Genomic DNA, 15,548 nt, shown 5'->3' on the forward strand with positions numbered 1-15,548 from the left:
AAGATATTAAAGAAGCAGTAAGAGTGTTTGTCCAAGTAAGGTGGACTCTGATGGTTACGTAATGTACCAGCAACAACTCTGTTTATCAGAGGGAAGTTACTCTTTAACAGACTGTCTGAATCCATTGCACTGCTCTGTGTTAATATGGATTGAAAACCTACTACTACTAGACTCTAGCTGTTAGTACTTCTGTCATTTCTTTACCGTGTTCTGCTGAAATAGGTTGGTCAAATGTGCTACCAAAGTGGGTATAGTTGATGCTAACATTGACCCAACCTGGCACATTCGCCTGCAGTTTATAAATATGTTCATGCTGGTCAAGTGAGAGAGAGAGAGAGATAATGACAGAAATACAGACAGAAAGACAAGTGCCTCTGAGTTAAGAGCTGCTGTCTACATTTGCTTGTCACTCCCCCTCCTCTCCCCTCAGCGCCCACACCGTTGGTTGCCCTCCTGTGGATCACATACCAGCAGCCGAACAACTGTCAGGGGTAATGGTGGTTCGGGTCCTAAACCTAAATCAGGTCTGAACTTGAGCCCATCTTGTCTCTTTCCCTTTTTCTAACTCCCACTCTTCCTCCTCAAATACCGAGGTTCACATCTCACTCTTTTTCTTACCCTCTCTCGGTCTCTCTCGGTCTCTCTCTTTCAACCTTTCACACGGTCTCTCTCGGTCTCTTTCTCTCTCTCTAGAGATGTTTTTCCATTTCCTCTTCACTGTTAAAGCAACTCTTTTCTAAGACCCTTCGTTCTTAAAATAAAACTGACCTAAAGTGACCCTTTCTGCATTCCAGAGGCTCCCTGTTTCTGTCACAGTGGAGTTCTCTGTAAGATCTGTGAAGGTGGAAAGGAGAAAATGATTAAAGAGAGAGTGAAATATATATTTTACAGTGCAATCCTATCCCTGCTCTAGTCTGCCAGTAGTGTCACATGCTTTCTCAGATTGTTTACTTGTACTGGTTTAGTCTGTCTAAGCTCTCACACACCCCCTCCCTGCCTTCAGCCCTCCCATTTTCTCACCAAGAACCAAAGCTGAGACACGGCAACAGTGCGCCAAAGCAGGCAATCGCTGAAGATCGGGTGAACTTTTTTGTCCATATTGTTTTTCTCAAGGTCCACTCTCTCAGGACAAATGTGAGTACCCGATGATTTCAGAACCTTTAGGGTCAGAGAGGACTAGCTATTTGGGTCAGACAGGGGCTGGGTTGGGGGGGTATTTAGACCCTTGGGAAGGTGAGAGGGGTATCTAGACTTCTAATACAGAATGTGCAGACAGAGACTTCTACAAACAGACAATTWTTTTTTTAAAGGTATGAGCATTGGTACTATTCCTCGTCAGGCTGTTGAGAGAGGAAAAATGATTGTATTAATGGTATGCAATACTGTATTTGGATACAAATAATTGTAATCTCTCTCAATGCCTTTTGAAATGATGCATTAGGCTATTAGACGACCAATGCCCTATGTGTTAACTCAATTCTCCACAAGTTTAATTTGTAAACATTTGTGCTTTAAAAGACAGACGCAACTTCATATTTGGAGAACAAATCACACTGTACTCCTTGATAAAAATATGTCTGCACAAAGGATTTTGCATAAATGTCTCAAAGTGTGTCTCATAAATGTGTAATGGTCCGTGTCTGTTTGTCTGTCCGTCTGTCTGTGTGTGGAGGTCATTTAGACCCTGCTGATGTTGACCAAAACTGGCCAGTTTCCAAAAATGTTCCTGGCTGGGCTGTGTTGTGTGTGTGTGTGTGTGTGTGTGTGTGTGTGTGTGTGTGGTGTGTGTGTGTGTGTGTGTTGTGGTGTGTTGTGTGTGTGTGTGTGTGTGTGTGTGAGAGTATTACTCTTGCAATACAAACAAATCTCCTAAATTAGCTGGTATTCCCAGCCTTTCTGAATCCTCCCCTGGTTTTAGTTTAGTCTAAGACTGGAGTGTAATTAAGGGCGCTTTCCCATATCCCCTGTATGATCCAGATCCTGGAGCGTTCGGTACCCTGATCCGCGCTATAAAGCATATATGAAACGTAAACTAATCCTGGACAATGCCTGGTCTGTGGATCCAAGATTTAGGACCAAGGTAGCAGGTAATGTTACCGGCAACACGTGTCGTGAACTTTTAAAATACAAAGATGCAACACAAGCGATATTCGTTATTTTCTGTTGGTCATTAAACTTTTGTTAGCCAGTTAACTTTAGGTAGACATACTATTAAATAGCTAAAAATACAAAAAAGTGTTCAAATAAGGGCAAAGGTGCGACGTGGACWGTATGTGAAATGGAGACCATACTAGAGATCTGGGGAGATGAGAGTATCAAGGCGGAATTGTCAAAGAAACGTATGGGAAACATTTGCGAATGTATGGGAGCAAAAGGCTATTTAAGCAATGCAGACCAGTGTAGGACAAAGATTTTTGTTCAATTTCAGGCAATGAACAGTTCGTCATTTGAAATGGACGATTCCTTCCCCAGTGGTAAATTGACAGTAGGCTATGCATAGCAATGYTACACTGTACGTTAACGTGCGCTAGCTAGCAAAACATTATAACAACGTTAGGCCAAGTAACATTAGCCTGTGATTAGTCCACTGATGATGCACATATCCATTACACTACGGTACGTAGGCTATGCAACGCAATGATACGCAATGATACACTGTTGAAATGGCAATGGTGCATAGCAATGATGCACTGTAAGTTTCCGGTAGCTAGCTAATAAACGAATAACATTAGGCCGTGTAACGTTAGGATAGGCTTTGAGTAGTCCCATTGATGATGCACAAGTCCATTGGATTACTTAAATATGTTGTTTTTCTAAAACATAAAAAACAAGACTAAGCCAATTCAATATTTTGTTCATTTAATTTTTTTRTTTTRTTTAAGTCTTGGCTGATTTCTTTTGATTTTTACATGATGTCAAGCAAAGAGGCAGTGAGTTTGAAGGTAGGTCTTGAAATACATCCACAGGTACACCTCCAATTGACTCAAATTATGTCAATTAGCCTWTCAGAAGCTTCTAAAGCAATGACATAATTWTCTGGAATTTTCCAAGCTGTTTTGAAGGCACAGTCAACTTAGTGTATGTTAACTTCTGACCCACTGGAATTGTGATACAGTGAATTATACGCGAAATAATCTATCTGTAAACAATTGTTGMAAAAATTACGTGTGTCATGCACAAAGTAGATGTCCTAACCAACTTGCCAAAACTATAGTTTGTTAACAAGAAAGTTGTGGAGTGTTTGAAAAACGAGTTTTAATGACTCCAACCTAAGTGTATGTAAACTTCCGACTTCAACTGTACGTCAGAATGCTGTTCATTGACTATAGCTCAGCATTCAACACCATAGTACCCTCAATGGTCATCATTAAGCTCGGGGCCCTGGGTCTGAACCCCGCCCTGTGCAACTGGGTCTTGGACTTCCTGACGGCCGCCCCCAGGTGGTGAAGGTAGGAAACAACATCTCCACTTCGCTGATCCTCAACACAGGGGCCCTACAAGGGTGCGTGTTCAGCCCCCTCCTGTACTCCCTGTTCACCCATGACTGCGTGGCCACGCACGCCTCCAACTCAATCATCAAGTTTGCAGACAACACAACAGTAGCAAGCCTGATTACCAACAATGARGAGACAGCCTACAGGGAGGAGGTGAGGGCCCTAGGAGTGTGGTGCCAGAGCGAATTTAAGAACGGACCACTTCGCTAAGCTATGAATGACGTGAATAATCAAGTCAACAAACATTGGGTAGTTAGTTAGATAGCATAAAGTAAATATACTGGCAAGTTCAATGTACTAGTAGTCAACATACCCGGTATATACTGCTGTGATGTGGTTCGTAAACAAATTGTCTGCCAACATATCGTGTAACGTAACTTATTTTGAAAAGTCATTACTTTATTACATTGCTCAACAGCTTCTTAACATTTGTCATAATTAGTTAAAGCAACAAATTTGTATCCTCTCTCTTCGGTCTTCGGCTGCATAATTTCCGCCATTTTCTTCACATCTGAAAATGTTGTGAAGCCACGCCCATTTTCTGAAGAATTGTATTATGGGCCCTAAAAGCACGGAAATACTGTCCATTGCTTGTATACTTTGTATTTTGGTGACTTTACTATGTCATCCGGGAACTTTTGGCATGCTAACTATATCCATACTATGACTAATAAGCATACTACAAACTCAATTTACGTCACATTTACAGTTAGTGCAGCTAGTATGAGTATTCGAACACAGCTCTTGTGTGCCTATGCTACTATATCATAGCCTCTCTTTCGRAAAGTTAAATGTTTGTTTTCTTTTTTGTAAACCCACATTAAAAAATACTACAGTTTACAATAGAATATTACAGCACTTACTATAGAATTCTGCAGTAAACTGTAGTACACTGTAGAATACTATACTACACACTATCCCTCGATCATGTGTAGTAATTACTATATAATGTTGTAATATACTGTAGAATACAATAGTAAATACTACAGTATACTACATACCACAAAACACCACAGTAAATACTACAATAATGTTCACAAAAACACTACAGTCCGCAAAAACACTACAGTAATTACTATGGTATATACTACAGTATACAATTTGCATATACCCCGCCCATTCCTCTCCCCCATATCCCAATTTGTGTCACCCATAAGTGAGAAACCTACTGTACATGCCAAGTATAGACCATATATTGTGTTCCCTACAGGCTACATTCAGACCTCAGTCTTATCTACCTACCTACAGGTTATGGAAAATGTGCTCTTTGAGTATTTTGTCCAGTAGGGTTCCTCAAGGACAAGCCCCCACTGCTATGTCAAAGACAATAAAACAAAAATGCAACAGTAATGTCCACAAAAACACTACAGTAATTACTATAGTATATACTACCATTTTTTTTCTTACTAGAGTATTTAGACTGTAGTAAACTATAAATACTACAGTATACTACATTTCCGTAAAACTACAGTAAAATACTACAGTATCCACTTTAGTGTTTTTGCGGACTACATTAGGATTTTTTCATGTGGGAATGTACCTCTTCAGAGTCATTGTATATTTTGTTTCATCCCTTGCTGCTGCTCTAATGGACTTCTTACCCCCCAAAAAACTACTTAAGTGGTACCTTAAAGTATTTTTACTGAAGTACATTACACCACTGCTAGAAACAAGGGGTAGCTTAACTAACCCTTTGGCTCAACTTACCCCACTCTCCCCTAGCGTAGTTACTTAGCCTAACTTGCTTTGCTTTGAAGTCCCTAAAGAAGCTAGGCTTTTCCATCAACCTTTGTTTTTACGGCATTGCGCAGAGGATACGTTTTGGCTTATTGTTAAAGTACCTGGTCACTTTAAAATGAAAGAGGGAGCCTCCCCAGTGAGCAGAATTACATTGAAATGACCACTAAAAGACATATACGCTGAAAATACATTATMTTTTGTTACTTGTTTCTATGGACAAATTTCAACCACTCATACGTTACCTTTTGATCTACTAGTCAATAAAGAAAGCCTTATATTATATGTATTATTGCTCTTACCTGTCACATGCACTTATGTTAGCTTTTTCAAAAGCTTTACAACTGATAATGATCATGTTAAAATGTATTGCACCAACAGACAAAAAACAACAGCGCACTTCTCAGGAATGTTATGGATTTTTTGTTGTTGTTGTTGTGCTATGAGTGTAATATGTGGTTGTTTTATCTACATTTAGTTGAATGCACTGACTGTAAGTTGCTCTGGATAAGAGCGCCTGCTAAAAACCCAAAATGTAAATGTAAAAAAAAAATGAACACTTGCAAAGCACACTGGGTATTATTCTAAACAAGACACAGGTCTTGCTCCCCTGCTCAGACGTTGCTGACGCATACCAGATCTTAAAACGTCTGAACCAATATAGACGTCTATGTTTCACAAGTTTGGACAACAGTAGAGTACAGCAGAGCAGGGGTTCCCAAACTTTTTTACTCAGGCCCCCCTTACGCACAGTTTGGYAACCAATGCAGTCGAGCACAGAGTGCATTACAGTAAAGTACACGATTTAGTTCAGAACATTAGAGTTTGAAATAAACATAGACTATCTATAATTGGTTCASATTTGGACAGTAAAGAAAAGTAGAGTATAGTTCAGTACAGTAGGGTACAGTACAATAGAGTACATAATACTGTACTTTACTATGTTCTGTACTGTAATGTACTTTACTGTACTGTACTGAACRATACTCCACTTTTCTTTACTGTACTGTCCAAATCTGAACCAATTATASATAGTCTATCTTTATTTCAAATGTTTTGTCCAGCCTGGACCGGATGTCTGTGGATGTTAAAATCAAGGCCGGTCTGGACCAAAAAATGACGTCTGTGGATGTTTAAATCAAGGCCAGGGCAGATGGACCAAATATCGTCGTCTTTTCAACGTCCATGGACAACAGCGTCAGACGGTGCTCACTGGGTCCGGATGGAATGATCAGTTATGTAGAGACATTTTGTTGAGGTATAAATCTTGTTCTGTCTCTATTCCTCACCTGTCAGATGCTTCGCCTGACAGCAGGACGAGTGGGGTGCTTGCTTTCCAGGCGCGCCGTGGTGGGACTGACCAACAGTGGTGCGAGGATGTCAAGCCATAGCCACCACGGTATTCTTTGACGTTGCACTGCATGCATAATTGTCTGTAGGAAAAAACATTTATTTTCAGTATAAATGTATCCATTTCTTTTTATCACAATACACATATCCTAGTTTGTTGTGTAAAACSAAATTTTATTTGAGCAAGTTGAATTTGAAATGGCATGGCCTACCCATTGCATGTATTATCAGCAGATGGCGTTGTTGGCTTTAAGTGGTGAATGGTTTTTACAAGCGCAAGGACCTGAGGTCTTACCACCCAGTGTAATGTCTACTTCTCTAACGTCTATAAACCTCTAAACCCCACCTTACAACTCCCTTTACCTCAGCCTCCCACTCACATAATCAATCATGTGCCCTATCGCTCCTGTACTGTAGAGGTATCTGACCAGGTGGACATGTCCCAGCCAATGTACTGGGATCGTCTGGACACTCCTCTGCCAGACAGAGCATGGATTGATGTCCTCGATTCTAAGGATAAGAGCCTGAAACAGAAGGAGAAGGGGCCATGGACTGCACTGTCCAAGGAGGAAAAAATCGCCTGTAATCCCCTCTCAATTCAATTAAAATAGCTTTATTGTGGCATGGGAAACATACTGAATGTTTACATTGCCAAAGCAAGTGGAATATGTACTGTCTCATTCCTTCTCATTTTACAGCTTTTCATCCTGCTACCCTTAATATTTCTCCTTCTCTGTCCCAGTGTACAGGCTGAAGTTCAACCACACCTACCCCGAGATGAAGAAGCCGTCCCATGAGTGGAAGACTGTGATTGGTGGGATGTTCATCTTCTTTGGCATCACTGGTCTGGTGGTGTTTTGGCAGGGCCACTATGGTAAGAATTCTCATGGTTGATTGCTAAACTTGATAGACTTCCTCGAGCCTGTATCACACATGTTCTATCCTCAAAGCTGCTGTTCTCTTTCTCCTTTGTGTCCCACAGTGTACCCACCTCAACCTCACACTTTTGGTGAGGAGTGGCAGGCTAAGCAGATCCAGAGGATGCTGGACATGCGGGTCAACCCAATTGAGGGCTTTTCTGCCAAGTGGGACTACAAGAACAAACAATGGAAGTAAATGAAGTAAGGGAATAGACGGGATACTGTACTGAAATGAGGAGCGGTTGGACTTGAGCCTCTGAGCACCTTGAGCCTCTGTTTAGCCAACAGCCTCTCCTTCCACCGTAGTGGCAAGCTACCCATCTGAATCCATCCCCATACTGTTTAGCCAACAGCCTCCTGTCGCACCTAGTGGAAGCTACCCATGCTGAATCCATTTCCCCATTTACTGTTTAGCCAACAGCCTCTCCTTCCCACCGTTAGAAGTGGCAAGCTACCATCTGATCGCATTCCCATACTGTTTAGCCAACAGCCTCTCCTTCCACCGTAGTTGGCAAGCACCCATCTTAATCCACTCCCCATACTGTTTAGCCAACAGCCTCTCCTTCCACCTCTAGTGGCAGCTACCCATCTGAATCCATCCCCATACTGTTTAGCCAACAGCCTCTCCTTCCACCATAGTGCAAGCTACCCATCTGAATCCATCACCATACTGTTTAGACCAACAGCCTCTCCTTCCACCATAGTGGAAAAGCTACCATCTGAATCCATCCCCATACTGTTTAGCCAACAGCCTCTCCTTCCACCATAGTGGCAAGCTACCCATCTGAATCCATCCCCATACTGTTTAGCCAACAGCCTCTCCTTCACCGATAGTGGCCAATACCCATCTGAATCATCCCACATTCGTTTACAACAGCTCTCCTTCCACCGTAGTGGCAAGCTACCCATCTGAATCCATCCCCATACTGTTTAGCCAACAGCCTCTCCTTCCACCGTAGTGGCAAGCTACACATCTGAATCCATCCCCATACTGTTTGAGTAAAAAATTACAAAAACTGTTTGCTTTCTTCTCTCTCCATCTATCTGAGAAAATATGTTTTAACAATATGGGCTGCTTGTCCTAATTTCTGCTTTAGCATTTCCAGTAGTATTGTGTCTGGTTTGGCCCTAAAGGAAGTGAGTATTGCGGGTTATACAATTGCCTTGGTGGTCCCTGTGGTTCAGATACACTCAACACTAACAAAAAACACAGCCTAGTATACTTTTGTTTTATCCCATAACTGTGAAACACATTAAAGACATGCTCTGATACTTTGGCTTTAAAAGACATGCACCGATACGTTGGCTTTAAAAAACATGCACCGATACGTTGGCTTTAAAGACATGCACCGATATGTTGGCTTTAAAGACATGCACCGGTACTTTGGCTTTAAAGACATGCTCTGGTACTTTGGCGACAAATAAGTATTTTTTTTAGACCTCCCACTTTGGACTGGATGTGTCAATGTGTAGTTCATACATGCATAATCTGAGCAACATTACTGTGTTACCTCAATTAGCCATGAAATCCATAGTTTGAAAGACTGTTTTCTAGAAGCTGTGCTGCACCATATTCCCTACATTTCCTCCCTTGTGGGCGAGCCCCCAAGAAATTACAGTTCGAGCCAATGAGATTCAGCCCTTCGCTATTTGTGACAGCTTGCGAGACTCACCCACAGCAGAGGGAGAGAGAGCAATGGCGTGGTGCACGTACAGTTGAAGTCGGAAGTTTACATACACCTTAGCCAAATACGTTTAAACTCAGTTTTTCACAATTCCTGACATTTAATCCTAGTAAAAATTCCCTGTCTTAGGTCAGTTAGAATCACCACAAAATTTTAAGAATGTGAAATGTCAGAATAATAGTAGAGAGAATGATTTATTTCAGCTTTTATTACTTTCATCACATTCCCAGTGGGTCAGAAGTTTACATACACTCAATTAGTATTTGGTAGCATTGCCTTTAAATTGTTTGACTTGGGTTCAAACGTCTTTTGGGTAGCCTTCCACAAGCTTCCCCACAATAATTCGGGTGAATTTTGGCCCATTCCTCCTGAAGAGCTGGTGTAACTGAGTCAGGTTGGTAGGCCTCCTTGCTCCGCAACGCTGTTTCCAGTTCTGCTCCACAAATTGTCTATAGGATATTGAGGTCTAGGGCTTTTGTGAATGGCCACTCCAATACCTTTGACTTTGGTTGTCCTTAAAGCCATTTTGCCACAACTTTGAAGTATGCTTGGGGTCAATTGCCCAATTTGAAGACCATTTGGCAGACCAAGCTTTAAATTTCTGGACTGATGTCGTTGAGATGTTGCTTCAAAATATCCACATAATTTCCCTCCCTCATGAGCTAATCTATTTTGTGAACGTGCACCAGTCCCTCCTGCATGCAAAGACCCCCACCACATGATGCTCACCCTGTGCTTCATGGTTTGGGGGTGTTCTTTGTCTTGCAACCTGCCCCTTTTTCCTCCAAACATAACGATGGTCCTTATGGCCCAAACAGTTCTACTTTTGATTTCATTCAGCCCAGAGGACCATTTCTCCAAAAAGTTGATCTTTGTTCCCATGTTGCAGTTGCAAACCATAGTCTGGCTTTTTTATGGCGGTTTTGGAGCAGTGGCTTCTTCCTTGCTGAGCGGATCTTTCAGTTATTGTTGATATAGGACTCGTTTACTGTGGATATAGATACTTTTGTACCTGTTGCCATCCAGCAACTTCACAAGGTCTTTGCCTTTTGCACAAAGACGTTTCATCTCTAGGGAAACAGAACCCGTCTCCTTCCTGAGCGGTATGACGGGTGCGTGGTCCCATGGTGTTTATACTTGCGTACTATTGGTTGTACAGATGAACGTGGTTACTTCAGGCATTTGGAACTTACTCCCAAGAATGAACCAGACTTGTGGAGGTCTACATTTTTTTCTGAGGTCTTGGTTGATTTCTTTTGATTTTCCCAAAGAGGCACTGAGTTTGAAGGTAGGTCTTGAAATACATCCACAGGTACACCTCCAATTGACTCAAATGATGTCAATTAGCCTATCAGAAGCTTCTGAAGCATTTTATGGAATTTTCCAAGCTGTTTAAAGGCACAGTCAACTTAGAGTAAGTAAACTTCTGACCCATTGTAATTGTGATACAGTGAATTATAAGTGAAATAATCTGTAAACAATTGTTGGAAAAATTACTTGTGTCATGCACAAAGTAGATGTCCTAACCGACTTGCCAAAACTATAGTTAGTTAACAAGAAATTTATGGAGTGGATGAAAAACGAGTTGTAATGACTCCAACTTAAGTGTATGTAAACTTCCGACTTCAACTGTATCTGCACGTACACTATATACACAAAATTATGTGGACACCCCTTTCAGCCACGTGCAGGTGTATTAAATCGAGCACACAGCCATGCAATCTCCATAGAGTAAAACATTGGCAGTAGAATGGCCTTACTGAAGAGCTCAGTGACCTTCAACGTGGCACCGTCATAGGATGCCACCTTTCCAACAAGTCAGTTTGTCAAATTTCTGCCCTGCTAGAGCTGCTCCAGGTCAACTGTAAGTGCTGTTATTGTGAAGTGGAAACGTCTAGGAGCAACAACGGCTCAGCCACGAAGTGGTAGGCCACACAAGCTCACAGAACGGGACCGCCGAGTGCTGAAGCGCGTAAAAATTGTCTGTCCTCGGTTGCAACACTCACTATCGAGTTACAAACTGCCTCTGGAAGCAACGTCAGCACAATAACTGTTTGTCGGGAGCTTCATGAAATGGGTTTCCATGGCCCGAGCAGCAGCACACAAGCCTAAGATCACCACGTGCAATGCCAAGAATCAGCTGGAGTGGTGTAAAGCTTGCCGCTATTGGACTCTGGAGCAGTGGAAACATGTRCTCTGGAGTGATTAATCACGTTTCACCATCTGGCAGTCCAACGCACAAATCTGGGTTTGGCGGATGCCTTGAGAACGCTACCTGCCAGAGTGCATAGTGCCAACTGTAAATTGTGGTGGAAGAGGAATAATGGTCTGGGGCTGGTTTTCATGGTTCCCTTAGTTCCAGTGAAGGGAAATCTTAACGCTACAGTATACAATGACAGTCTAGACGATTCTGTGCTTCCAACTTTGTGGCAACAGTTTGCGGGAAGGCCCTTTCCTGTTTCAGCATGACAATGCCCCCAAAAACAAATCGAGGTCCATACAGAAATGGTTTGTCGAGATCGGTGTGGAAGAACTTGACTGGCCTGCACAGAGCCCTGCCCTAAACCCCATCAAAGACCTTTGGGATGAATTGGAACGCCGACTGCAAGCCAGGCCTAATCGCCCAAGACCAGTGCCCCACCTCACTAATGCTCGTGGCTGAATGGAAGCAAGTCCTCGCAGCAATGTTCCAACATCTAGTGGAAAGCCTTCTCAGAAGAGTAGAGGCTGTWATAGCAGCAAAGGGGGACCAACTCCATATTAATGCCCGTGATTTTGGAATGAGATGTTTGACGCGCAGGTGTCCACATACTTTTGGTCATGTAGTGTATGCAATGTATTACATCATTTTCGGGACCACTTTTGCTCGTGAGCGCTACTTTCAGAACTACTGTCGAAAAAGTATACAGAAGTACCAGAGAATCCCTTTTAAGGCAGCATTTTCAGTTCTCACAAAAGGGAATTTKCACTATAAAATGGTTCATTGTAGCATTTATGTATCAAAAGATTATTACTCAATGACAACAAAAAAATAAAATCAAACCTTGTACCTTTTTGTGTGCTTTCCTTACTTGTAGTGATGATGCTCAGAGCCTCAGACCGTACCTGATCTTTAACTTGTTTGTCATCTATACTCTCTACTACAAGCATAATCTAATAATTTTCTACAGAAAATACTGCTATTCATTGCAATGTTAGGACTAATTTTAGGTAAGGGACAGCATCAAGCCTGTTAAGGCAGCAATCAGCAATTGAAAAACGAACAAAGCCTCCTCCCCATCCCTGTTTTGGTAAAAAGCTGAGGGATGGGGCTGGAGATATGTAACCACTCTCAAATTCATAGATGGATGCAAAGACTGCCCATCCATGATGTCAAAATTATAGTTTTAACCATGAAGTTATATATTGTTTGTTTACATTTACTTTGTTTATAAACATTGGAGTAAAATAAGCTCATTTTGGGTTCCGATGGGGCACGAAAGTTGAACTAAGCTCATGAGGCATTTATTTATAAGTTATATTCTTCAAGAATCAATGTATCAATATTCATTTATAATAAAACCGATGTACAGTACCAGTCAAAAGTTTGGACACGCCTACTCATTCAAGGTTTTTATTAGATTTGACTATTTTCTACATTGTAGAATAATAGTGAAGACATCAAAACTATGAAATAACACATATGGAATCATGTAGTAACCAAAAAACGTGTTAAACAAATCAAAGTGTATTTTAGATTTCAGATTCTTCGAAGTAGACACCCATTGCCTTGACAGCTTTGCACACTCTTGGCATTCTCTCAACCAGCTTCACCTGGAATGCTTTTCCAACATAGTAAAATTAAAGAAAAACCTTGGAACGAGAAGTCTAGGCACTATTTAGATTTTGGCTACTAGATGGTAGCAGTGTATGTGCAAAGTTTTAGACTGATCCAATGAACCATTGCATTACTGCTCAAAATGTTGTCAACTGGGGGTGTTAAATGAATTTACAGAATAATATATTCATTTGGATGTTCTCTCCTTTAGGATCAAGTCTAGCTAACAGATTGTAAAGGGGTAATGTGATGCTGCATTAGCAGTTACAGGATACGTACTGTTTGGCATAGCACAGGAAATTTTCGACCAACCTTAACTTGGCGATACTTCCACAATTCCCGACTTGGAAGACAACCAATGTCTTCTAAACATCCATGTCTAGTTGCAGGGGGTTTGTTTGACAATGTGTAAGTCGCATTCTTGTCTATTTCAAATCTTCGGTCATTGATCAAGACACGTGAGTGTCATTACATGTGAGACTTTGGGGTGAACACTCACCCGTCTCAATCAATGAGAGAAGATTTTTTTTAAAGACAAGATGGCGGCGTACACATGGTTGGATTACTTCTAAATTCAAACGAATCCCCTGCAACTAGACACGGACGTTTAGCAGACATTGGTTGTCTTGAATGGAGTCTGGAATTGAAGTTGGTTGAAAATTCTGTCCTACTTTAACATGTTCAACAACTAGKTCAAAAGTCATGAACGTTTGAGTTTTCCTCAAATGATGTCTTCTGGCCTTTTCCCCTCATCCCTCCCAAAATGAAAACTCTGAAATCTCTCCATGTTCCACATTGGTCTTTTATTCAGTTGCATGTAATCTAAGACATAGAAACAGACCATTAGACATGGCATTGTTTTCCTCCTTTACCCTCTCAATATTCTATTAGCAGTTAAAACCCAAAACATTAACAATGAAATAGAAAGTACACATCAATGCAAATATGGAATTTAATAAGGCAATTTGAAGGGACACTTTACACCAAATATCATAAATAACATTTCAAAGTCAGCTCGCTGTTTTTTTTTTATGTTAGTAACTATGATACTGTTCTAATGATGGTTTAAACAACTAGTACATAGTTTTAATGCTGCTTCAATTCATTCTTATGCCTCCTGCAAAACCTTTTCCATACAACACGAATGCACACACACGGAGGGAACTTCTTCATGTGACAAAGGTCACATTGCAGGAAAAGCCTGCAAGCAGCTTTTTGTTAGCCTGGTTATGACAATTCTATAAGGAGTCGGCAAGAGAGCAGTAACAGACTGGCACCCAGGCTAGTGGATTAGACTGGCATCCAGGCTAGTGGATTAGACTGGCATCCAGGCTAGTGGATTAGACTGGCATCCAGGCTAGTGGATTAGACTGGCATCCAGGCTAGCGTTTTGTGGGGCACACACTAGAAACATATATTACTGTCTTGGAATGTATAATCAAATCAGGTCTGTGATGAAATGGTTCATGATCAGTTGGCAGGTATTCATCTATAGCAGGGCTCTCCCACCCTGTTCCTGGAGCAGCCAGGTCGTTCAAGTTTGGTGTCGAAATTGGACGTTAATCCACGTCCTAAAATGTTGGGAAGTGCCTTCAAAACCGGCCACTAGGGAGAACAGTGAGCACTATTACCATCAAGTAGGCTTGGGTTTTGCCAGGGTGTTGTGGATGGCCAAAATCCCATGACTCTGGATCAGAAGGCTGTGTGTTCGATCCCAGTTGAGGACAATATCCCCAAACCTTAACACTTACCTTAACCATTCAGAATGAATCCCTAGACTGAACCCTTAACGTTTGGAGAAATGGAGCGATACACTTTGAAATTTGATGTTTGGAGCAACGTGGCCAGCTTCTTGCCTGGAGAGCAACCATCCTGCAAGTTCTCACTCCAACCCTGTTCCTGGAGAGCAACCATCCTGCAGGTTTTCACTCCAACCCCAGCTGTAACTAACCTGATTCAGCTTATCAACCAGATAATTCAATTCAGGTGTGCTACATTAGGGTTGGAGTGTAAACCTACAGGACAGTAGCTCTCCAGGAACAGGGTTGGAGTGAAAACCTACAGGATGGTTGCTCTCCAGGAACAGGGTTGGAGTGTAAACCTACAGGATGGTTGCTCTCCAGGAACAGGGTTGGAGTGAGAACCTGCAGGATGGTTGCTCTCCAGGAACAGGGTTGGAGTGTAAACCTACAGGACGGTAGCTCTCCAGGAACAGGGTTTTAATATAAACCTACAGGGCGGTAGCTCTCCAGGAACAGGGTTGGAGTGTAAACCTACAGGACGGTAGCTCCCCAGGAACAGAGCCCTGATCTATAGTATATTCATAAGTAAAGAGAAAACCTTGTCCCCAGAGAATCAAATAATATGGTGTTCTTGAGATATCAAACAGAAAATAATTAGGAGAGGAGAGCATCAAGATCCTAAGCAGGGTGACGGTGGACCTGAACAAACTGTTGTTAACTAAATACTCTGGAGGGCCCGGTACTGGAACTAAATACACTGGAGGGCCTCGTACTAGAACTAAATACCCTGGAGGGCCCAGTAC

General features: G+C 41.8%; 1 protein-coding gene and 1 long non-coding RNA gene across 4 annotated transcripts; one reads left to right on the plus strand and one right to left on the minus strand.

Moving 5' to 3' along the window:
• Positions 1 to 419: 419 nt before the first annotated feature.
• Positions 420 to 7,697, plus strand: LOC111977125 (cytochrome c oxidase subunit 4 isoform 2, mitochondrial). 3 transcript variants are annotated; one of them, XM_024006442.2, is made up of 6 exons: positions 420 to 524; positions 976 to 1,134; positions 6,528 to 6,630; positions 6,999 to 7,163; positions 7,324 to 7,455; positions 7,564 to 7,697. In XM_024006442.2, the coding sequence occupies exons 1-6, from the start codon at positions 495 to 497 to the stop codon at positions 7,695 to 7,697; spliced, it is 723 nt and encodes a 240-aa protein (XP_023862210.1). In that variant the 5' UTR covers positions 420 to 494. The 3 variants fall into 3 exon arrangements, with proteins under 3 accessions (XP_023862210.1, XP_023862211.1, XP_070303903.1); XM_024006443.2 differs by having other exon boundaries at positions 443 to 524; positions 1,004 to 1,134; XM_070447802.1 differs by lacking the exons at positions 420 to 524; positions 976 to 1,134 and adding an exon at positions 6,000 to 6,329 and having other exon boundaries at positions 6,385 to 6,630.
• Positions 7,568 to 8,037, minus strand: LOC139029024 (uncharacterized). Its single transcript, XR_011481240.1, has 2 exons — positions 7,993 to 8,037; positions 7,568 to 7,855 (listed from the first exon to the last, which is right to left on the minus strand). It is a non-coding gene; the product is annotated as an uncharacterized lncRNA (long non-coding RNA).
• Between the last annotated feature and the right edge of the window lie 7,511 nt (positions 8,038 to 15,548).

This window comes from Salvelinus sp. IW2-2015, linkage group LG17 (assembly GCF_002910315.2).
Source record: "Salvelinus sp. IW2-2015 linkage group LG17, ASM291031v2, whole genome shotgun sequence".
NCBI lineage: Eukaryota > Metazoa > Chordata > Actinopteri > Salmoniformes > Salmonidae > Salvelinus > Salvelinus sp. IW2-2015.